Here is a 23,254-nt window from a genome sequence, read left to right on the forward strand (position 1 = left end):
CCTTCCAGGCCAGCTGTGCTCTGAGCTATCATCACCTCTTTTTTGTTGTTTTGTCTTTTGAGACAGGGTCTCACTAACTAGCCCAGACTGTCCAGGAACTCTCTCTCTGAGGACCAGACTAGACCCAAACTCACAAAAGTGCTGGGATTAAATGTGTGCTCTGCCATGTTCAGCTCCACCTTACCTCTTGACCAACAACATGGCCTCCCTCACACGCTCCCTCAGTGTGGCCTGGCTTACTACACTGTTCCATTTTTTCCTCTCTGGCGTCTTTCACCTCTTCCTTCACAATCACCAATTACAAGAACATCTTTCCTGGACAGAAGCAATGGTCCTATCTCCCCACTTCTTGCAGTGACCAGCTATTTGTTTTAGAGCCAGTTCTAATGACTGCAGCCTGCCCTAAAACTTGAGACCTAGCTAGACATGGTAGCAAACCCCTGTAATTCCAGCACTTGGGAAGTGGGGGCAGAAGGGCGAGGAGTTCAAGGCCATCCTTAGCTACACAGTGAGTCTGAGGCTAACATCTGCTAACCACCCAGAGCCAAGCAAGTTCAGCCCCCGGTCTGTTCAACGCTCCAGGATGCAGTCACTGAGTGATCTGGGACTGTGCTAAGTTAAGGCTGGCCTTTCAGGGCCCCAAGGCCTGGTTCCTTCCATTGCAGTTTGCTGTCTTAAGTGCTTGACCATTCCTGATCTTAGAAGCATCTCTACGAATGACTACACTAATGCTGGAGGTACAGCTCAAATGCCATTTCATCCAAGACCTCACAGCATCTGCCCCAGAATTCTCTCCTCCTCTGTGCACTGAACAGGAAGGGCAGTGGTGCTCACAGGCTGTCTCTGGCCAGGCCTGGAGCAGGGGCACAGGAAGAGGAAGGTCATTCCTGGGAGCACAGGCTTGATGCTGATGCTCAAGCCAGAGGCCAGGAGAGCTTACACAGTGAGGCCAGTGCCAGCCAGACACAGCCAAAGGCTCAAGAGATGCAGTGTGGAAGAGAAAACAGATGTGTGCCGAGAGGAGTGGGGATTAACACAGTGCTTGACGTGCAGGGGCAACTTGCTGAAACCAGTATACCCCCAGCCATTCCAACCATGACAGCTGACGAGAACTACTACGGCTACTCCTGCTTATGTGGGAGGCGAGCGGAATAATTACTCCACCAGGGAGGGGAGGACGGGTTACTAAGCTCCTCCCCTTTCAGGCCCCAGACTGAAGTGACTGAAAAATAGTCACCAGGCACAAAGAGTCTGAGACAGCGAGGAGTCAGGCACCATTTTTTATAAAAACGCATAGTCTCATTTTCCACTCTTTAAAATCACATTCAAAAATCGGCAAAGAAACGCCCTAGGAGTGAGTAGACAAGAGGGGAGGGTGTGCCCACCCAGCCCCCAAGGGGAGAGGGCGCGACACCACACACAGCTGCGCGACTGGCACAAGGGGTCATGCGGTGGGCAAGGTGGCACCTGTGGGCAGTGGCCACTGACATGACATGGGCTAAGGGGCTGGACAGTGTGGGTGGGGGCACACTGACCAGCCAGGACAGGGAGGGCTGGCCCCAGCTGGGTTCTTATGCTGTGCCACCCACCTGCCCAGGCTGTCCCACTGTGGTCCTGGGCAGGTGAGCCTCACCCAGCCCAGGGTTAGGGATCTAGGTTCAGGCTAGGCCAGTGTGGCCCAATCCACAATTGTCTTTTCTATGCTCCTGAGTCCAGGCACGCAACAGGAAGAAGAGGGGACTTGCAGGGAGGCCAGCAGCAGCCACTGCCAATGGCAGCCTCCTGATGAGGCAGTGGTAACACACAGGCTTTTCCTGAACAAGGACCCAGGAGCTGTCACTGTGGGAGACCTCCTAGTCTGAGGAGACAAGGGCCTTCTCTCACCAGTGGCAAGAGGGCAGGACAGCAGGGGTCTGTCCCTCTGTGGCATGGGAGCTGTGATAGGAAAGTTCAAGTAGTACCCTGTGTTGCCCCTTTCTAGGGCAGGGGTGCTGGGCCACAGACTGAGCACAGCCCACAGAGCCTGAAGTGACACACCCACTGAGTGTGGCTTCACCCCATGGAGGGGCAAGAGGGCTGCTGAGGGTTGCTCTTCTTCCCTGTAGGAAGATACTGGGAGCAAGGACCCTAGGGGGTGGGAGTGGGGACAGGGGAGGGGTGCTAGACAGTGGCTGGGTTGGTGGCAGCAGGAGCTGAGGCAAGCGGGCCCCTCCCTGGGGGCTGGGCCAGGCTGGGGCCACAGGAGATCACAATAATTACAAAATAAAACATTTTCCGCTTTGCGGGAAAACAAATAATAAAAATTCAACAAAATAAATTAGAGGTTTATAAAAGGCGGGTGGGCAGGCGGGCAGCACATGGGTGGATCAGAGGCCGTTGGCACTGCCACGCTGGATCAGCGGCACCTTGCTCAGCTCCACCACAGGCGAGCGTGGCTTGTTCTTCATCTTGGGTACTCGCTGTACCAGCTGCTGGGCCTCGCGGTAGGCATCACGCAGCTCCTTTTTCCATTGCACCAGCTCTGGATCACTCTGTAAACATCCAGGCTCTGTCAGCCTCTGCTGGTCAGGCACCCACCCCCCACCTGTACCCTAACCTCATCCCCTCACCCCCACTTACATCACACTGCAGGACAAACTGCTTGCCACCTCGGATCTTAAGCAGGAGACACTTGCGTTCCTTGATCTGTGTCTCTTCCACTGACTGGATCTCCTCCATGGTCAGGAGGCTCTGCTGCAGGGTGAGAAGACAGAGCAGGCTGTGAAGGAAGGTCCTGGGGCCCACCCTGGGGCCCACACCATGTCCCGCCAGAACCTTTTCTTACCGGAGCCTCGCCTTCACCCCTCCACTCGAGCCGGTTGGGGAACAAGTAGAAGTATCGCCGCTGCCACTGGGTCAGGAAGGGGTTGCCCATCTTGGACATGTAGCCATGCACGATGCAGTCCTTACCCAGGGCATAGTCTGTACAAGACATGGGATGCAGGCTCAGCACCCACCCTCACCCAGCCACTTTCTAGCTGGTCTTGGTCAGTTTCTTAGCAGAACCTGCTTTTCATTTCTGCAGTGTAAAACAGGCCGTAAGTCCTCACCCTCCTCGTGGCCCAGCTGTTTGTTTTTGGCCTTCTTTCGTGCCTCCAGCCGGTCTGTTTCAGCATTGATGGTATCAAAGACAGTCTCTGCCACCTCCTGTTGCCACCGCTCAGAGATGGTGAGAGGGAAGTTGCGGTACAGTTCCTGGTCACTGTCCAGTAACTTCACCAGGTGGACATGGCAGGGATACATGGGTAGACAAAGGGTGCCAGGACATTATCAGCCACAGGCCTGTGTAGGGCCCTAAGCTAGGCATGGTCACCTGTAACCACCATCCCCAGGGAGACTGGGGGATGAGGAAGTAAGACCCACAGTTCACAGGGTAGCCACAGGATCTCACAGGGGCAGAGGAGGGGCAAAGGGTCATCCAGACCAGGCTAGGCTCAGGGCTCAGGCTCAGGCTCAGGCTCAGGCTCAGGCTCAGGCTCAGGCTCAGGCTCAGGCTCAGGCTCAGGCTCAGGCTCAGGCTCAGGCTCAGGCTCAGGCTCAGGCTCAGGCTCAGGCTCAGGCTCAGGCTCAGGCTCAGGCTCAGGCTCAGGCTCAGGCTCAGGCTCAGGCTCAGGGCTCAGAGCCAAGCAGGTGCAGTACCTTGATTCCTTTTGTGTCCTCCTCATCAAAGGAGCCAATGTCGAAAGCGTCAGCTGCATTCACCTCCCCACGTGGGGGGATCAGTGGAGGAGGGTACTGCACAGAGCGGGGCTGGGCATCAGCATGGGTGAGGGAGGGGCAGCGGAGGAGATTCCCATCTACCCCTGGATAGATTTTTACCTTCTGTAAGAAGACCATCTGCCAGTCCAGGGAACGAAAGAAAGGACTTTCTTTTACCTCCTGAGCCCTGTGGAGAGACATACCTGTCACCTGGGCTCTGCACCATTCAAGTTGAGCTATGTCCAAACTGTGGGGTCATTAGCTTAGATTTGACTTCTGACTCAGTCACCTTTTGGCTGTGACCTTAAGCAAGTTTCATTACTCTCAGTCAGTTTGCTATCTCTAAATGGGAGAAGAAGTTCTCACATCCTGGGGCTGATGTGGGTTTTAATACTACTTTGTCTGGTAATTAACAGATATCCCAGTAGACCTACAAAGTTGCTATTAACCTGGGTGTGGTGGTACATGCCTTTAATCAGAAGTAGAAGTGTTCAAGGCCAGCCTCAGCTACAGAGTAAGGCTAACCTGGTTTATATGAGACCTCGTCTCAAAAAATAGCCCCCTCCTCCACCTCATACAAAAAAAAAAAATCTTTGCTACAAAGATTGTTTCTGGACCCTTTGAAAGCTGACTCAGGTGGTTCCAACTGTGACACACCCAGCCAGCCCTGCCACCCTGAGGACATAGGGCCAGGACCTCCCTGTGAGCTCTGAGGAGGGTTCAAATGATGCGACACAACCACTGTTCTAAGGGGGCACAGCCAGAGGCCCAGGCAGGCTGGCCCAGCAGAGCCCAGCAAAGACTGAGTATGGTCACATGGTGGAGAGGCCAGGATACTCACCCACGGCCCAGACAGCCTAGTCTCCGATTGACGTCCCTCTGCAACAAACCTTCCAGCAGGGATCGGAGTTCAGGGGAGAAGGAGTCAGGCAGCTCTACAGCCTTTCAGGACAAAGAGGAGGAGTCAACAGAAGCCAGGAAGAGAGCCTGGCTCCGGGGGAGGGTTAGAGGCCAGCAGAAGGAGATGAGGCCCAGCTTCCCACTGGTCCTCAGCCAGTGTGAGCTCTGACAGCACAGGCAAGGCAAGAGGCTACAGGGCGGCAGCCCAGCCCTCAGGTACAGAGACGGGAGAGCCGGCAGAGAGAACCAGGAGTTTATGCTTCTGGCACCACGTAGGCCTCACTGCCACCGTTATACTTACCATCGTCAACGTCATGCGGTCAATCTCATGCTTGTCTTTGGTCTTGTGCTGCCGGAAGGGGCTGTGTCTGGACAAGAGGCAAAGAGCAAGGATGGGAAAAGTGAGGTGGACTGGTGGGCAGGGCTAGTGAGCGCTGAGGGAGGCTCCACCTCTTAACACCCAGGCTTTACAGGGCTCTCCTCCCCGCTTCCTATCTGGATTGCCCGTCTGGGCTAGCCTACTCACCCCCGCAACAACTTGAAGAGCATGCAGCCCAGGGAGAACCAGTCTGCACTGCTGTCATAGGCCACGCCCTTCTGTAGGACTTCGGGGGCCATGTACCCGTGTGTGCCCCTGTGGGAGCACAGGCTATAAGCGAAGTGGAGGAAGGTTGGGAATGGAGGGAATGGCTAGGCACTTACACACTGGCATGAGGCCTCTTCTTGGAGAAGTCACAGGCTAGGCCCAGGTCCGAGATTCTCACATGGCCATGTTCATCCAGGAGAATGTTGGCTGGCTGTGAAGGAAGCCCAGAGAGCTCACCAGGAGGCCAGCTTGGACCCTCACTGGAGGGAACTACATGGTTTTGGGACAAGGCCCCAGGTAGGGCATTCCGCCTCTCCCCTCCCCCCGCCCCATTCCCGCTCACTGCTCACCCCTCCATCACAACTGAACTCAGAAAGAGGCTAAGCTGGCCATGCTGCAGGCCTAGAGGCAGGAGGCAGGTGGCAGCAGCCCCTCACCTTCAGGTCCCTGTAGACTACAAAGCGATTGTGCATGTGTTCAAGGCCCAGGATGATCTCAGCGGCGTAGAAGCGCATGTCGGCTTCAGAGAAGACTCCATGCTGAGACAGGTGGTAGTGCAGGTCCCCACCTGAGGGGTAGCCCCCAGGTAAGACTCAGCTTCCTGCCCAGGTCCAGCCCTAGGTCCACCCCCTAGGGCCGAGCTCACCGTTCATGAGGTCCAGGATGAAGCTGAGCTTGTCTGGTGTGTGGAATGCATATGACATGCACACGATGAAGGGGCAGTCCTAGGATGGAGGGGAAGGTGAGTGAGGGAAGGCTGGCCGAGGCTGGGGTCAGAGGTCACTACGGAGGCCCGCTTGGCCACCCAACTCACCCCGGTGCTGACGAGGGAAAGCATGATCCGCTCGTTCAGAGCCAGGGTCTCTCCCTGCTTCATCTTGATGCGTTTCTTGTCCAGACACTTCATGGCGTACCTATGATGGAGGAGTAGGTCAGCAGTGTCAGCGAGCCCTGCAGGGGAGAGCCCCAGCTGCTTCAGCAGGCTGCTGCTGCAGACCAGATGCAAGACAAACCACGTGACACAACCAGTGCTTTAGAGAGCGCAGGAGGTGCCGGCAAGTGAGTCTCCGAGGAGCCCGAGGGAGACAGGACAGCCAGAGCGAAACAGGGAGGAGGGGACAGGGGCAGGAGTCACTTGTAGGCAGAGACTCAGGGATGGCAAGCTTGGGACACTGATCCCCGGAACAGTTCTTTAAAAGGTCCCAGTCCCTCATGGTACCTCGAGAAGCCTGACTCCTCCCTCGGGCACCCCACCCAGTGCCAGCTGATCAGGGTGCTCACATCTTGCCTGTGTCTGCTTTCCGGCACCCATAGACCTCACCGAAGCCCCCACGCCCGATGATTCGATGCACACTGAAGTCATTCATGGTCAGCTGCAGAGTGGTAACAGCCAGGGTCACTGCCTCCCCAGCCCCACAGCAGAGGCATGTGGGCAGCAGGGACAGGCCCTGCTACCGGGGTCTCCTACTCCTGTGATCTAGACACACACTCACCGTTCTCCAGCCTCTCCTACTGGGATCCCAGCACTGGCCCTCCTCCCCCCAGAGTCACCTTTGTGGGGCCGACGGCAAAGCCCTGGCCACTGCATTTCCCCAGGGTCCCCTGGCATGCCAGCTCCCTGAACCCACTCACGTGGATGTTGAGCTCAACATTCTTCCACTGGCAGAACCGTGTGAACTTGTCACTGGGGAAGAAGGAGAAGACACACTCAAGCAAGCATCAAGGCACTGGGCCGTCATCAGAGTCCGATCCACCCACTGCCCTTCCAGGGTCCTGACACGTGGACATAGAGACCTCCTGAGCCTATGGTTAGCTCAGGCCAACAAGCCTCTGCAGCCTGAACCATGTTGTCCTGCTGCAATCAGAGAAATGCTCGCCAGTCAGACCTCCACCAGGGTACAGCACCTGCTGCTCACTCACATTCCCAGTGATGTCACCTACTCAGCCCGCTGTACCTCCCATGGCTGGGTGGCGGTGACTGAAAGAGCTGTTCCTAGCGTTCTGCCTAGACACTGGTGGTTCTCACCACAGAGGGAAGCGTGTACTTCAGGTACAGCCCTGCTAGACCCTGACACTCCATAGCACAGGGAGATACAGGGTGGGAGAAGAGGACGTTGGATCTATGTGACCTCTCAAGAGTCCCTGTGATGGGACAGAGACAGACCCCACACCTGGCTGCTCAGAGCCAGGGCAGGCTGCTTCTCCTACTTACCTCTCTATGAACTTCTGGAACACGTCCCCTCGGAGGTTCTGACAAATCTCCTCAATGTATGGCTGTGGGGAGAGAGCTGGGAATTGGTGACTAAGTCTGCGGTGCCCCAGGCTCCAGGGCCCCAGCTGACTTAAGGCGGGAGGGCCTGATCTGGGCAGAATGGGGGCAAGAGGAGAAGCACCCAGCACGAACCTGGAAGAGATCTGGAGGCACCTGCTTCTTCACCAGGTGGCCCTGGACATGCTCCGTAGCATTCTTTGAAAAGGGCTGGAGAGGACAGAGGTGGCTGTGAATCTTATATAAGGCTCTTTCTTTCCTTCTAATCCCACGTTGCTGGGATCAACACATGAGTTCACACCCCACAGGACTCTTACATGTGAGCAGGCCAGCAGTTCTTTCATAATATAGGAGTCAAAGATCTCTCGGCTGCGGACCACACGTTCCTCCTCTGTCTCCAGCTTCTCATATTTCTTGATCTGGTAGAAGGAATACCTATAGATGATTGTCTGTGGCCACGGCATGAAGCTAGATGCCAGGGGCCTCAGACACAGCAAGGTGCTTACGCACCTTTATCTCAGTAGACTTCGCCCATCTTACCTCTTCGTAGAACTCCACCAAGGGCTTGGCCTCTTCCAGATGGTTCAGGCAGAAGTCCCGGAAAAGCAGGTACCCTGAAAGCAAGCAAGTCTGGTTACGCTGAGCCACGTACACCCTCCTCTTAGGGGCCTTCTCATCACTGAGTGGAGTGAGCTTGAAGTTCCTGAACAAAGCTAGCCAGGGCAGGAGCAGAGATGGTCTGTACCACCGGAAGGGTCTAGGCGATGTGGCCACTTAGGCTGCCACCAGCCTAACAAGTCCCAGATTCCAGGTTAGGGTGCGTGTGCTTCTGCCCTGTCCCCAGCATCTGCCTCTGCAGAGGATGGCTAAAAAATGCTGGTGCTGAGGCGAGGTATGGAGGAGAGTGAGGCTGGCTCTGGCATGACCCCATCTGTGCAGGCAGTATCTACTATGGGCAGTAGTAAGGCTCTTGGTGGAGACAGCAGGATGGACAGGTCAGGCTGTAACAGGAGGGAGATGGCAACCAAGACAGAGTCCCTCCCTACCCTCTCCTTCACATCCAGGCGGTTTTCACAGTATCTCTGATCAGAAAGGCAAGTCCAGTTGGCAAAAGTGAGGCTCAGGGATACCTGTCATAAGAACTTAGAGCTCAACCGGGCGTGGTGGCGCACGCCTTTAATCCCAGCACTCGGGAGGCAGAGGCAGGCTGATTTCTGAGTTTGAGGCCAGCCTGGTCTACAGAGTGAGTTCCAGGACAGCCAGGGCTATACAGAGAAACCCTGTCTCGAAAAAAACAAAAAAACAAACAAACAAAAAAAAGGAACTCAGAGCTCTTCAATCCATTGGAGGATCCCTTGGAAAGCTAGGCTGAGGGTGGAGGTCTCAGAGCAGCTTCCAGATGGCAAAGCTGAGAATGGCTCCCCCCTCAGGCCTCTAGTCCAGCAGGAATGCCTGAGGGTTTTGTTGTTTTGTTTTGGAGACAGGGTTTCTCTGTGCATCCCTAGCTGTCCTAAAACTTACTCTGTAGACCAGGCAGGCCTAAAACTCAGAGATCTGCCTGGCCTGCCTCTACCTCCTAAGTGCTAGGTTAAAGGCGTGTGATACCACAGCCTAGATGGGTGCTTGAGTCATGCTGGGTGGCTTTCTATGCTCTTAGGAGCACTGATGGCCAATGTTATTAATGGCCCCTAGTCAGGTTTCTCTGCTAATGCTTAAAGCCATTAATTCTTCTAAGGGCGGTCGGGTGGAAGCTTCCAGTGACTTGTGAACAAGGTTAGTGGAGAGAGGCTTGCGATTATAAAGCACTCTTCCTGACATCACCGACTCGGTCCATCCTGTCTGCCGTGGGCAATTGGACTCAAGGTCCCATTCCTGAGATCTGAAGAGTATGAGGCTCAGGGAGGAGAGGTAACTTGCCCAAAGCCAGATAGTACAGACCTGTACCCCCAGGCTGTGTTCTTTCTGGCCTATTGCTGAACTAAAGCTGACTTCCAATGCCTGATCCTTCCAGGACACCCTCAGTTCCATACTGAGACCCCACCCTCGGGAAGCCCAAATCCGAGGCCCTGAGTGACTACAGTGGCTTCCTGGGATATCACCCCAAGTTTTCCCTCTAGGCTGAGCATTGGGGTGCATAGCATAATACTAAGACAACCCAAATTTACAAACACACACACACACACCAGAGGAAGAAGGATGGAGGGGCCAGCGCCAAGGCAGGTTGCGTACTTAGGGCCTGGGGGGTGTAGGTGGAGGCGGGGCCAACCACAGCTCCACAGGCACCACAGGAAGGGCCCCGCCTCTTCCTGTCAGTTCTACCAACGGCCCAAAGCAGCTGTGGCTGCGCCAAGGGGAAGCTGCAACTTTCAAAAACAAAAACCCCAAAGGAGGAACTTCCCTGGCGCCTGGGGAAGACTGATGGGTCCCCACCCCCACCACAGGGTTCCCTGGGCAGAAGCCAGGGGCTGGGAGTCACAAAGGGTCACCATTCTTTACTGGAGGGGGAGCCTGAGTAGTGGGGACACTTCTGGGGCACATGGCACAAGCAGAGGCAGAAGGACAGGAAGCTGACCCTGGAGTCCTCCTGGAGAGACCTCAGGCTGGGAGAGGTGCCTGCACTTACCTAACTTCTGCGAAAAGATCTTTTCAAAGGTCACTTCTCCTCGGTCCTCCAGATACTTCTGCATGACGCTGCGGATGCTGCAAGCCAAGGGGTGCAGTGAGCAGGTGCTGCCCACAGGGGCCTGGAGCCACAAGCCCAAGGCACTCATTTTCTAAAACAAATGTATTATTTTGTATGTGTGTGTGTGTGTGTGTGTGTGTGTGTGTGTGTGTGTGTGTGTACTCGCAAGCACTCCCGCAAGTGCCACGGTGTGTAGAGGTCAGAGTTCATGGGAGTCGGTTCGCTCCTTCAGTGTGAGTCCCAGGTATCAGACTTAGGTCCTCAGCTTAGCAGTAACACTTTACCCCCTGCTCCCACCTTTTTTTTAAAAGATGGGCAGGCCAGGCAGTGGTGGCGCACACCTTTAACCCAGCACTTGGGAGGCTGAGGCAGGCGGATTTCTGAGTTCGAGTCCAGCCTGGTCTACAGAGGGAGTTCCAGGACAGCCAGGCCTATATTGAGAAACCCTATCTAAAATCAAACAAGCAAGCAAACAAACAATGCTAGAATGACGCACTATAGCCCAGGCTAGACCCACAGGAGCCCTACTTCAGCCTCTCTAGTGTTGAGATTACAGATGAGTGCCATCATGTCTGTTTTGAGTGGAACCACTCTAACTCAACGTTACCATGTCTCTAGGGAACTCCCAGCCCCTCAGCTGGCCTGATCACCCATTCTGACCACAGGTTACGTCAGAGGAATCCAAAGTTATAATGGCCAGCAAATCCTCATCTGTGCCTACTGCTTGCAGAGGTGTGTGTCACACATTGCCATGTGCCGACTCTGGAAAAGCCAGGACTTGTCTATTGTTTGGCTGATGGACAGAACAGACTGTGGCCATGTTATGGTCTGGCAATAAGAAGAATGAAACACTCACACTTGACAAGTTCAGGACCAGGTAATGAATGGCGGGCGGCCTCAGGGCACTCGATCTATATGAACCCATCTACATGACTCCATGACAGGCTCCAGGCTCACTGACAGAAAATCAGGTTTGTGGGTACAAGAGACTTGGGGGAAACTGCAAAGGGGCCATGGCTTCTCTTGTTGTTTGGTTGGTTTGTGTGGAGGTCAGAGGACAGCTTTCAGGAGTCGGTTCTCTCTTCCAGTTATGTGGGTCCCAGGGTTAAACTTGGGCTGTAAACCTTGGTGTCCTTTTGTTGTTTGTTTCTGTGTTTTGCTAGCTGAGCTATGTCAATAGCGAGACAGGTTTTGCTGCTGTCGTAGGACCTGTAGCCTCAGACAGGTAGCAGTCCTTCAGAGTGCTGGGATTACACACATATGTTACCACACTTAGTTTCGAACTGTATTCCTTAACAAATTTATATTGTATTTCATCTTCACCCCAGTGCTCAGGTATATCAGGGGTTCAAGGCCAGCCTGGGTTATGTGACACCCTATCTCAGGAAAGGACAGTTCAAGCCTCAGGGTGTGTGTCTCTAACACTTGGATAAAAGCATGCTCCCTGCCTAGACCACCTGGTAAGACCACAGCAGAAAACCTGGTCACCAAAGCTCCTGAGACAATCGCCACAGCACCACCTTGTTTATTCTCTGCAGCACTGCCCGGCCTGGGGAGATCTCACTGAGCTGCATTCCAGACCTCAGATGCCTCCTTGTCTCCACCTTCCTCTTCTGGGCCACTTGCACCCTAGACCTGCCAACCTGCCCCAACAGCCAGCTCTGGTCACATCTGGCCCCACCAGCCTGGTCTCTTCAGAGAACACACAGCTGCCCAACTGAGGGCACCAGAAGCCAGGGGATGTGCTAGACCAAATCCTAGGGAACATGTGCAACCCCAGCAGGTCTCTGCCCAGGAAACAGAGGCTCCACACCATAGCCCGGCTTTCTGTGCTCACCCCTGCTGCCCTTAGAATCCCTAGCAGGTTAAGCGTAGGCTAGCCTGATCACTCAGGCTAGAGTCAGGCACTGTTCATGGCATGAGACCCACACCTACTTCCAGGCAGGCCTTTCTCTGGTGTAGGCCCCTGGAATGTGTCATCAGTGGGAGCTGAAGCCTTGGGGGCCAGTGGTCAGATCAGTCTGGGTGGTGGGGAGCTGTTGTATGGAGATGTGGACCTTTGCTGGCTTCCTGAAGTGCAAACAGGATGTCACCAGGTGGTGAAGCCCAGGGCAAAGGGCTGGGGGTATTAAGACAGGTGAGGAAAAACTGGCCCAGCAACAAGTGGCCCACAAGACAGAGAAGGTAGAACAAAACCACAAGGAGGGAGGACAGGAACAGGGTGCTGGGGGGCGGGGGTGGGTGGGTGGGGTGGGGCTCAAAGCCAGAGCACAGTCTGAAGGTATGGCCCTTAGGAGGCTGGATGGAAGACTGAGCAGAGACCTCATGGGGTCACTATGTAACAAAGTCCAGGTAGACACTGCTAAGGTGAGAGGGACGTGGGGTGGGGAGGTGGCACAGGCTGCTGGGCTGTGGATGCAGGAAGGGTGTCTGCCAGCCCTACCTTACACTCTGAGCTTCCAAGTTTTTGAAAAAAAGTAAAACTGGGGCAAATGGTACCAGGGCACCAGCCTCCAGGCCCAGCCCTTCCAGGATGGATCTAGCTTTGTTGGCCTCTCAAGATAGCATGCTGAGCTGCCCAGGGCCAATCCTGAAACTGTGACCCTTTAAGGGCTAGGAGAAACCACAGGTCCACCAAAAGTTGTTTCTGACAGGAAGTGGGGCTCTGATGACCAGTCCAGGCCTTGGTGATTCTGGGCTTCCACCCTGCAACTCCTACCCAAACTCAGGCTCTCCCGTACTGTTGCCTCAGAGCTGTCCCCTCTGGGACAGCAAGACCATTCCCTGGTAACTGACAGCGGCACCAAGGTTACATGTGCCCTTCATCTACACTGGGCCAGCTCCTCCCCCTGGGGACCACCCACCACCTGTTTTCTGAAGACTCAGAGGGACTTGGGATAAGACAGACTAAGCCTCACAGACACGTATGAACAACAGGAACTTGGAGAAAAGCTGTTAGTCCGAGAGAGAGTCCAGCTGGGTGGTCTGTACCTAAAATCCCAGCACCCAGGAGGCTGAGGCAGGAGGTTTTCTCAAAGCTGAAATAAAGAACTAAATCAGACACCGCCCACGCTCTGCCTGTAGAGGGCTGCCTAACCAGGCAGCCCTCCACAAAGGAGGCTGATCTCTCACATCTTACAGGAGAGTGGCACTCCTGAAAAACCGGCAGGAGGACACAGAGCTCAAGAACCTGCACAACCAGGTGCCTGGACCTCACCTGGAAGGCAGCCCAGAAGGGTGAGACCGTCACCACCCCCAAGTCCTGGTCCTGGGTGCTCTGCTTGTCACATAGTCTTTACATTCTGGAACATTTTGGTCCACAGACAGACAGACAGGATATGAAGCAGTGAAGTGATGGGAGGGGGAGGTCAGCGTGTCAGTTCTCCATGTAGTGGGGAGTCAGACAGGTTCAGGCGGTAGGATGTATGGACAGAAGATGTAGATGACAGGCAAAGACCCCAGCTGTTACACAGGAGGGCAGGGCACCGGGGATGGGGGTCCTGAGTACCCCTGGGGTACCCTCCTAACCCTATACTGGCTTCCTGAGAACCGACAAAACAGGCAGTCTTGGCCTGTCCGTGCAGGGTGAGGGGACACGGCCTAGAGCAGCCAAGATGTGGGTGTGCAAAGGTGCCTAACGGAGGCAGTGTTGGTAAAGACCCTGCCTTAGACAGCCAGGGGGCCAACAAGGCAGGGCTTTCTAGTGTTCCACCTGAGCCTGGAACCCAACAGGAAGTAGGACCTCAGGCAAGAGACTGTCCCTCCAACGAAGGGCGACACCTAGGGATGGTTATATCATCCTTCCCAGCCCGTAGTATCTCTCTCTTTTTTTTTTTTCCTTAAAAGAAAAAAGTCTTTTTAAAATAAAATAAGTACTACCCCAAAACCAAAGCTAAGGTCAGCCTTAAGCAGAGCCCTTGAACAGAAGGCCCTCCGGCATGTGCCAGTCTGTCCTCACGGACTCTGAGGCTACGGAGCCTGGCAGGTTAGAAAATGTGTCAATGGACGAAACTCCCGGCCAGGAAGCAAGTGCAGGCTTGCACGTGAGGCAGCAGCAGTCTCCTGGATGGGTCCCTGATGCTGGCAGTGCCTGGACATGTGACATGCTCTGAGTGGCACCTCTATCCCCACCCATGCCGATAGCCCACGTCCATCCAGGAGTATGTGGTTCTCAAAGTCCCCATTTAGGAAGCTGAGGCCAGCACATTGTAAATTTCAGTTTGTCTGAGCTACAGAATGAAGGGCAGTTAAGACTACCATTACTGTGTGTGGGAGACATCACAGCCCCTTGTGCCTTAGCAGCTGGAAGGATACCCTAGCCAGGTTTCAAACAGATCTTCCCAGACCCCAGGAGGTCATCACAAACTGTGCTTCTTTACTCTGAATTTTGGCACATGTGCATGCAGACGCAGACAGATGTGCACATGTGCATGCAGACGCAGACAGATGTGCACACGTGCATGCAGATGCAGACAGATGTGTTCATGCTTACAGAAGACAGAGGCAGCCATCAGATGTCCCCCTTAGTTACTATCCATGCCGTTTACCAAGATAGAGACTTTTGTGGAACCCAGAGCCGGTGGCTGAGCTTCCCGGCTTGCCCGAGACCCCAAGTCCTGGAATTACAGGTGAGCCACAAGCCAGCCTGGCCCTTATGTAGGTCTCTAGACCTCACGTGTATAAAGCACACAACTCTATCCACTGAGCCATCTCTCCAGCCCTATTTTAGTTTTCTGATATAAGGGCTTGCTCTGTAGCCCAGGCTGCCCTTAAAACTAGCTATTTCCTGCCTCAGTCTCCAGAGTGCTAGAGCAGGCGCCACCATGCTCACTCAGCCGAGTCACACTTTAATGCTGGTTTCCTCTTTTGCAAAACAAGAGTGTCAAGGAAATGGACTTGTTACTTCTGTACTGCATAGTAGAAAGCTTGAAAGATCTAAAGGGGAAGGGGTGCTCCTGGGGTGCCACTGTTAGCCTGTGTTTTTCCTCTTAGACACTAAGACATGGTTGCCCTAAGCTTTATTATCTGGCACACCACAACTCCTAACTGCCTGCCCTTAACAGAACACGAGTCTATGCTAACCAGTCCACGCTTGTTCTGAACTCAAAGGAAGGGGCCATGGCCAGGCAGTCTCTGAGGCAGAGCAGTGGCCAGAGCCAGTCCCATTGGCAGGAGAGGAACTAAACAGAGTGGCTGCCACTCCTCTAACCTGCCTGGTGCTTAGCAGCTCTAAGCACTCCCATGGCTCCACCCTAGAGTACAGCAGAGAGAGAGAGAGCTACCTGCTCTGCCAAAGAATTGAGGGCATCTAGGCACTGACAGGTTTCGTGCCAGGGCAACCTACCCCATCCCCATCCCTAGCTTCCTTGCACCTCTGACAGCTAGGGTGTTCACACAGTTTGAGGGGCAGGGCTGGCCTGAGTTCAGGAGTAGGAAGAGGGAACTTCCTCTCTGTTCAGTGACTAAGGTGAGAGGACAGCAGGCGGGGAGGGAGTGGCGTCCTCGGAAGAGAACTTCTCATATGAAAGGTCCCACGTGCTTCAGCATGAGAGCAAGCCCACACTCTGGCACAGGCCTAGCATGTCGGGCCTGCCCTCACAGATGGTTCCCCAATAGGGGCAAGGGAGCTCAGCTGTATGGGCTGGGAGGGCCTGCAGGAAGGAGTCTGCCGCAAACACGCCCATTTTGATGGTAAGAAGACTAGGCCACCAGTCTGGAGGCCCACAGTAAGCCTGTAAACATCCAAATGGCTTTGAGTAATGTCTCAGCAGGGGATGGGAGGGATGGGCCTCAGAGGACCAGAGCAGCATCCAGCCTTTCCACCCCACCGGGGCATTAAAACAGGGTAGCACACCTCCCAGAAGCCTGCCAGGCTGGAAGGAATAGTCTTGTCTGGTACCGAGTTCTGGTGTTTGTGTGATGGTGACACTGATACTGTGACACCCCCCCCCCCCACACACACACACACACTCCCCGAGAAGCTGGTGAAGAGGCTACAGGTCTCTGGGCTGGTATGTCTCAGATGACCACCTTGGGAACTGCCACACTCTGGCAGGCAACAGCTAGCACACTGTGGCTGTAGCTGAGGCATTCCCTGGTGGCATTTCCAGGAACCTGGCACCGAGGTGGCAACAGCAGGAGGAAATCCCCTGGGGCTTCTTATTAATATTTCTCAACGACTCTCCCAGGGGCTCAACAATGTTCTCAGAGCTCAAGGGGCCACTACCAAAGGGGAAAGACCAATTGTAACCACCATGTCCACTAAACCCAATGAAGGCCAACACTGGTTGACCCAGAACCAATGGTCAATGCCAGGAAGCCCCGACCTCCAGGTTCTCTTGCAGGATGCTCAGGAAGAAACACTTCAGGCATCACAAACAAGATGTAAGCAGGCACCCTGCACCTCACGCCTACAAGGGCATCAGGAGCTGACGTCCTGTCAGTGTGCACTGAGAACACCATTCTAGGGGCCCTTGTCCAGCAGTCACTGGAAGGGGGTTGTCCCCATCCCAATTCTGGGGCAGCTTCCACCCCCAGAGAAGTGACCCCCATTTTATCACTGAACACCCACGCCTGCATCACCAAAGCCGCCCTCTTCAGTAAGCAGTGATGCAAGCCAGACAAGATGTCGGTACAGAAAAATGCTGTTGCCAAACGCCTTACTTTTGGGATCTCATCTGAAGTGGGCCTGAAATAACCTAAGTGTAACTATCCAGAAGAAATGGCCTTAGGAGCCAGTGGGGAGTAGGGAAGGGGCCCAGAGAGGAACAGCAGGTATGATGGAGGCTGTGCATTCCTCAAAACCCATCACATGCTCTCGGCTCCTGCTGTTTATTCCATAATATCCCGAGAACAGCAGCCATGTGCAGGCAGCTGGAACTCCCTGGGGCCCCTAGGGCTCTCAGCTTCCTACACAGCAACCTGGGCACAGGAGAAGCTGCGGCAGAGTCTATGCCTGCTCTTGACGTCACCCAGGGTTTACTACAAGCGTGGATTGTGCATTAATAGGACACATCATTCCCAGGCTGACAGAGCCCAGATGCCTGTGAGCGCGTGGATCCTGACCTGTGATGCGCGTGCTCCCTTCAAACCCATTTACTGAGTGCACGGTGGAGAAGAGAGCAGAGCTGAGCAACTTAATAGCAAATCCGTGAGATGAGAGCCTCACTCCGGAGAGGAGGGCAGATGGGAACAGGCATCTCAGAGAGCCATTCCCAGGGAGTGGTAGCAGTTTCAAAGGCCCGCAGGGATAGACTGCAGAAAAGATAATCTTGTTTTCAGGGGCAGGAGGTGGGGGGGCGCTGCGAATGGAGTGGAATGTTCTGGTAAGGGGTAAAGGCTGGCAACCGCAGGCTTTCTGCTGGCGATGGAGAAGTGGAGGGAGGAAGAAGAGCAAAAGCCTTCTCAGCTCGCCTGCTCAGCCCTCCTTCCCCCACCAATCTAGGCAGGAAGTCCTGGCTGTAATGAGTTAACAGGAACGAAGAAGCAGAGAAGGAAGAGTAGCAGGGTCTGGGGAGAGGGGGGAAACAAGAATGGGGCGGGCAGCATCTGAGGAAGCTCGTGGTGGGGGAGGGACCAGGAAATAGCCCAGAGAACCAGAAGGCTGCAAGAGGCACCCAGCTCCCACATGCTGCTGCTGGGGCTGCCACTGTCACTGGGGAGAGCAGGGACATCTCCTGGGACCGCCCAGGCAGGGCTCCTCACCCAGGAGCCCTGAGATTAATTACACAGGGCCTCAGTGGTCATATTAAGCAAATGATGATAATTATAAGACTGCAGCAGCTGCTGGAAACAACTTCTGTAGGGCGAGGACCAGACCTCAGTCCCACAGTCTCGGGAGGTCATTGGCGAAGGACCAGCCCCCTTGTTTTACCAAAGCAGATAAACTGAGGCAAGTCCATTCAGGATAAGTGTGCCTGGGTCCAGTGTGAGCCAGAATTGCAGGAGTAAGAATCTATCCATACAGCGCCCCTCCTGAGAGAGAAGCCAGGACCCCCATGTCCCCTCCTGAGAGAGAAGCCAGGACCCCCGTGTGTCCCCTCCTGAGAGAAGGTTGGGTGAGTCTGCTTCCCCAGATCCTCTAGGTGACAGAAGGAAGGGGAGATGCTTCTGCCAAGTTACAGTGGCACAAAGCCCAACAGTTCCCAGTCCCCAGCCCTGGGAAATAAGAGCTGTGATGCCAGCCAAGCTCAGCCAAGCCACAACCCTGGGCACCAGTCACAGAGAGGCTGCCAAGATGGCCTACCCTAAAGTGGAAACAACTCCTATTGGCATACTGGCACAGGAACGAACCCCATTGCTTCTTTACCTGACGCTGGCTTTAGGGTGGGGAAGGAAGCAGGGCCCTGTATGTGATGGAGGCCCTGACATGGAGCTGTCCCTCCTATCTACACACTAGCTTTGCCAGGGCAGCCTGTGTTTCAGCAAATGGCAGAAGGGTTGGGTCTTGTATACCGTGACAGCTGATGATGCCAGAAACTGCCCTGCTACTTTCAGGCCACCACCCCAGACCCACAGCTCCCACGACAAGTGGTTTCAGCCATCCCATCCCACAAACCAATTATATGGGAGTGGGGGAAAGAGACAAAGCACTGACAGGAAGAGACTGTGGTTGGGACTCCAAGGACCTGTGACCCAATCCCAGATCTTCTGTGTGACAAGCCTCAAAGCTCGGTTAGTAAATGAAGAAATACCACCTGCTGGGTCAGCCAGCGTCCCAGAGTTGTGAAGACAAGACACTTCACAGATTGGGATATATTGGGCACACATGAGACACGATCACAACTACCTTCAAGGGTGAGAGATACCTGCCTCAATAGTGTGCAGAGCGCGTCACCACGTAGGGAACCTGCCTTCCATCATGAGAGGCTTGCATGCCTAGGGCCACAGCACTGCAGGGTGACTGTCTGAGCATACCAGTGGGCAGAGTTAGAGGCTCCTAACCATTCACAGACTGAGCAGTTGGCCCAACAACATCCTACTGATGGTGACCCTGCACCTGTGGTATCGCTTCCTAAAACTCACAGCCTGCTGCAATTTTGTTCACAGCTATTACCCCATCCTGGTACTGTTGGCCTTGCCAACTTCACATGTTGGTTTTTGGATCAACTGAGATGACAGATGTCAAAATAAATAATGAATTATTAAACTTTCCATTCTTATTCAATCACATCACATCACAACTGCCACCATATGAAAAGGTAAAAAGAAAGAGGTACAGCTCGTTTTTCAGGGTTCTTGAACACCAGCAAGGAGACGACCGGAGGTAGGGTCTATTAGGAGCAATGCATTCTGGGGAAAGATTGTCCAGACACAGAGAGTTCTAGAAAAGGCACCACCTTAAACTTTGCAGACCTCCACCTGCAGAAGAACCCCATGGCTGTGGCCGCCCAGGAGAGCACTACAAGCCCAAGATGCGGACTGCCCCTCCCCCACTCTTCCCTTTAAGTTTTGTCATTTCTGAACTCATTTTCATCCTAACTGCTGCTGCCCCTAGACAGCCCCAGCTGACACTCAGTCTAGTTCCTGTTTTGAGAAATCTGATTGCAAATGTCTTAGAAAAAAGGGGGGCCCAACGGCCTCTTCAAAACACAGACCAATTTTTCCTCTACAGGGCTTGGTTCTCAGTCAAACTGAAACCCAGTGTGCAGCCACTGGAGGAGGGGGCACGGTGACAGGCACAGCAGCAAGCCCGCAACCTGCCCACCTGGCTCTAAGGACAGAGGACACCAGAGGCCTATTTCACACTGCCCACTGGGGGTAGAGCATGTTCTACCACAGAGAATGACAGTAAAATCAAGGCCAACTCTTGGCTGTTAAAGGAGTTGGCATGGGAGGCTACTGGGACTGGCCTCACCACCCACCAGGAGGCATCCTGGTGGGTGGACACATCTCCTCTTCCAGATGCAGGACAGACGTCCAGGCCACCCTTCAGGTCAGGACAAAACATAAAACTCGAAGCTGAGAGCCCTGATGTGGAGGCCAGGTGACACTGCACAAGCCATTCCAGTCTGAGTTGTTTCCCCTCTCACACACACACACCTTGTTCTATGGGAACAAAACTACACCTGTCTCACTCGCTCTCTGGTCTCCTGTGCAGCTCAAATAGGAAGATAAGTCTATTTACCATAATATACTGGACAAGCCCCAGCTACACCTCTCACATCCTGCCCTGTTCTGCACCCACATCCTGGACAGTTTAAACTTTGATACCAGGTGCGATGACATCAGTTGTCTTGTAGAGAGGTGGCAGCATGGTCCATCTGCTGTAGGATGGGAGGTCCCCTGGTCAAAAGTACCCATAAGGAACCACAAGTGGGGAAAAGGGTAAAGTAGGGACTTCCCTCACCCACCGGAGCGCAGCCCTCAGGAATGGTACACTGCACTGTCCCCAGAAAGCACTCTCAAACCCAATCCCATAGTGACCCCACCATAGGGGAAGGCAAAATAAATAAATAAATAAATAAATAAATAAAAGTCTTCAAATTGGTCCTCTTCACTCCACAAACCTCACAAGAGTGTTACCCACTCCACGGGGAGTGGATAGGGTAGTGGAATACCAACGGGAGCAACAGACTGTGTGATACAATCGGGTAAACAGAGGCAGACTTGAGGAAGGGAACCACAAGGGAACACGAGAGGGTAGAGGGCAGAGCCAAGCATCAGGGTGGAAAGAAGGCTGCAGCAGAGTCAGGGGCTGACAGCGACCAGGCCGGGCAGTGAGATACAGGAAGCGGCAGGGCGGCCCAGGGCTAGGAGCTTGGACTTGGGGCGCCCAGGGCTTGCGGACACCAAGCCTTGCGGCGGCAGGGACAGAGGAAGTCTCCGGGTCCTGGGGCGGCCAGAATAATGGGGTCTCCGGGGCAGAAGGTCCCCGGAGTAGAAGGGGTTCCCGGGTCCTGGGGCAGAAGGTCCCCGGAACCTGGGGCGGAGGGGGTCCCTAGGGCACGGGATCCCGGGGCGGCGCGTGGGGCCCGGCACAGGCGGGCTCACCTGGGCTCTGGCAGCAGGATCTTCTTGCTGGCGCGCGCGGCCGGCGTGGCCTTGCTCTTCTCCATGGCCATCAGGTAGCTCACATCGGCCAGCACCGCCTCCAGGTCGGCCATCTTGGCGGCGGCGGCGGCGCTGTTCCTCCCGCCGCCCGAGGCTCCGCTCCGCTCCCGCTCGCTCGGCCCGGCCCGGCCCGCGCGGCTTGTGGGCCTCGGCGCCGCCGCCGCCCCGCCCGGTCCTCGCTCGTCGCCGGCTCACAGGCGGCGCCGCCCCATGGCGCCGGCTCGGGCCCGGCCCGGCTCGCGCTCCGCTCCCGCCGGGACTGCAGTCGGGGCGCCGCCGCCGCCGCCACCACCACCACCACCCGCTCGCCCGCGCCCCGGAGCTGCCGCCGCCGCCTCCGGCCCCGCCTGCCGCGCACAGCGCCAGCGAGCCGCCGAGGGGCCGAGCCGGGCGGGCGGCGGGCGGGCGGGCAGGCGACAGCGCCCCCTAGAGGCTGCACCGCTCGGGTCCGAGACACGGGTCTCAGTCCTGGTTTGTTACCTGAGTCTTCCACCAAGGACTCTAGGATGACCTCAGACCCCAAGCCATGACCACAAACGCGGATCCCATCTCAGCATGCTAGACTGCACGCTCCACTAGGGCCAAGACCGTGGGTCCTAACAAGAATCCTGACACCGACCAAGACTCCTATACTCAAATTTCTGAACATTCTCTCAGAGTCACACCATCATTACCACCCCTGACTCCTGACCTGACCAGATGACAATCCTGACTTCAAACTCCCAACAGGACCCCAGACTCAGAGCTTGGGCCGCACTCCTGACATGAACGTTTGTTGTTGTTCTTGTTTTAGAGAGGGTATCCCCGTGTAGCCTTGGCTAGTCTGTAACTCACTATGTAGACCAGGCAGACCACTAATTCACAGCGATCTGCTTTCCTCTGCCTCCCAAGTGCTGAAATGGATTAAAGGCATAGTCCATTAAACCACACTCTGATGAACGCCGAACTCATTAATTGATCGATCGATTGACTGATCAGTTGATTGATTGTGTATGCACATGTGGAGGTTAGAGGACAGACAATTTGACCATCAGTTCTCTCTTTTTACCACATGGGTCTCTAGGGATGGAACTCAAGGTCCTCAGGCTTGGTGGCAAACATTTTACCCACTGAGCCCTTCTGTGCCTTCTTCCTTGGCCAACTCCTGTCTACTTTACCTGGCTAGCACACGAGAGGCAAAAGCAGGTGTCTTTCTGTAAAGTCAAAGCCAACCAGGGCTATAGAGTGAGACCCCGTCTTAAGCAAATGAGTGAAAGCAATTTAAACTGCACACCTCTCTAGAGCACCTCTTTGCTTTCCAGGCTGCCAGGACACTCCCACCCCAGGCATGGACACTTAGAACCTGATTCTCCTGCCAGTTCGTGTCCAGCAAAGCAAGTATCCCGACTCCCCTGACTTCTTGACTCCTTCAGAAGAAAACAAATCCTATTAGGGGAGAAAGGTTGTCAGCGGACGACATCTCTAGACAGATCCTGCCTCTACTTCTCCTTTCCTAGGTCACCACTACAGCCTCCTGAGAGTCCTCTGACCTGTCCATTTCTCAGGGTTCCTAAAACTGCCCTCTGATACAGGCTCTGACCAGAATGGCTGTCCCCAAATCTAGATCTGATGGGATTACTGTACATTCAAGGCCAAACAACAGCTGTCTAGTGCCCCAGAGCTACCAAGAGTGAAAAGTCCTGTTTTTGTTTCTGGTTTTGGTTTTTCCAGACAAGGTTTCTCTGTGTAACCCTTGCTGCCCTGGAACTCACTCTGTAGACCAGGATGACTTTGAACTCAGAAATCTGCTTGCCTTTGTCTTCCAAGCGCTGGGGTCAAAGGTGTGTGCCACTATACCCACCTGAGACTGCCAAGTCTCCTTTGGTTTTGTTTGTTTGTTTGTTTGTTTTTTTTGAGACAGGGTTTCCTTGTGTATCCCTGTCTTGGAACAGGGTGTAGACCAGGCTGGCCTTGAACTTGAACTCAGAGATTAACTTGCTTCTGCCTCCCAAGTACTGAGATTAAAGGCATGAGCCACCACCACCTG

The 23,254-nt window shown here is 54.7% G+C and overlaps 1 protein-coding gene across 2 annotated transcripts; it reads right to left on the reverse strand.

Annotated features, from left to right (window-relative positions):
• Window positions 1-1,265: 1,265 nt before the first annotated feature.
• On the reverse strand, window positions 1,266-21,489 carry Grk2 (G protein-coupled receptor kinase 2). Of its 2 annotated transcripts, NM_130863.2 has the most exons (22): window positions 21,169-21,489; window positions 20,389-20,460; window positions 10,117-10,193; window positions 8,034-8,107; window positions 7,811-7,912; window positions 7,629-7,703; window positions 7,437-7,498; window positions 6,857-6,908; window positions 6,506-6,597; window positions 6,039-6,138; window positions 5,871-5,949; window positions 5,662-5,792; window positions 5,341-5,435; window positions 5,165-5,272; window positions 4,940-5,006; window positions 4,580-4,680; window positions 3,859-3,925; window positions 3,679-3,774; window positions 3,090-3,252; window positions 2,825-2,961; window positions 2,620-2,733; window positions 1,266-2,531 (listed from the first exon to the last, which is right to left on the reverse strand). In NM_130863.2, exons 3-22 carry the CDS (start codon window positions 10,178-10,180, stop codon window positions 2,367-2,369), a joined length of 1,944 nt encoding a protein of 647 aa, NP_570933.1. In that variant the 5' UTR covers window positions 10,181-10,193; window positions 20,389-20,460; window positions 21,169-21,489; the 3' UTR covers window positions 1,266-2,366. The 2 variants fall into 2 exon arrangements, with proteins under 2 accessions (NP_570933.1, NP_001277747.1); NM_001290818.1 differs by lacking the exon at window positions 20,389-20,460.
• Window positions 21,490-23,254: the final 1,765 nt, after the last annotated feature.

The sequence above is a fragment of the Mus musculus genome, chromosome 19 (assembly GCF_000001635.26).
Source record: "Mus musculus strain C57BL/6J chromosome 19, GRCm38.p6 C57BL/6J".
Taxonomy (NCBI): Eukaryota; Metazoa; Chordata; class Mammalia; order Rodentia; family Muridae; genus Mus; species Mus musculus.

What these genes read in the sequence shown, in the direction of transcription:
- Grk2 (NM_001290818.1), bottom strand. Translation starts at nt 21,281, where the DNA reads ATGGCCGACCTGGAGGCGGTGCTGGCCGATGTGAGCTACCTGATGGCC. An exon ending in AACTGCTGGCCTGCTCACAT is followed by an intron (nt 7,704 to 7,810) that starts GTAAGAGTCCTG and finishes TGTCCTCTCCAG; the next exon opens with CCCTTTTCAAAGAATGCTAC. An exon ending in ACCGCATGACGTTGACGATG is followed by an intron (nt 4,681 to 4,939) that starts GTAAGTATAACG and finishes TTGTCCTGAAAG; the next exon opens with GCTGTAGAGCTGCCTGACTC.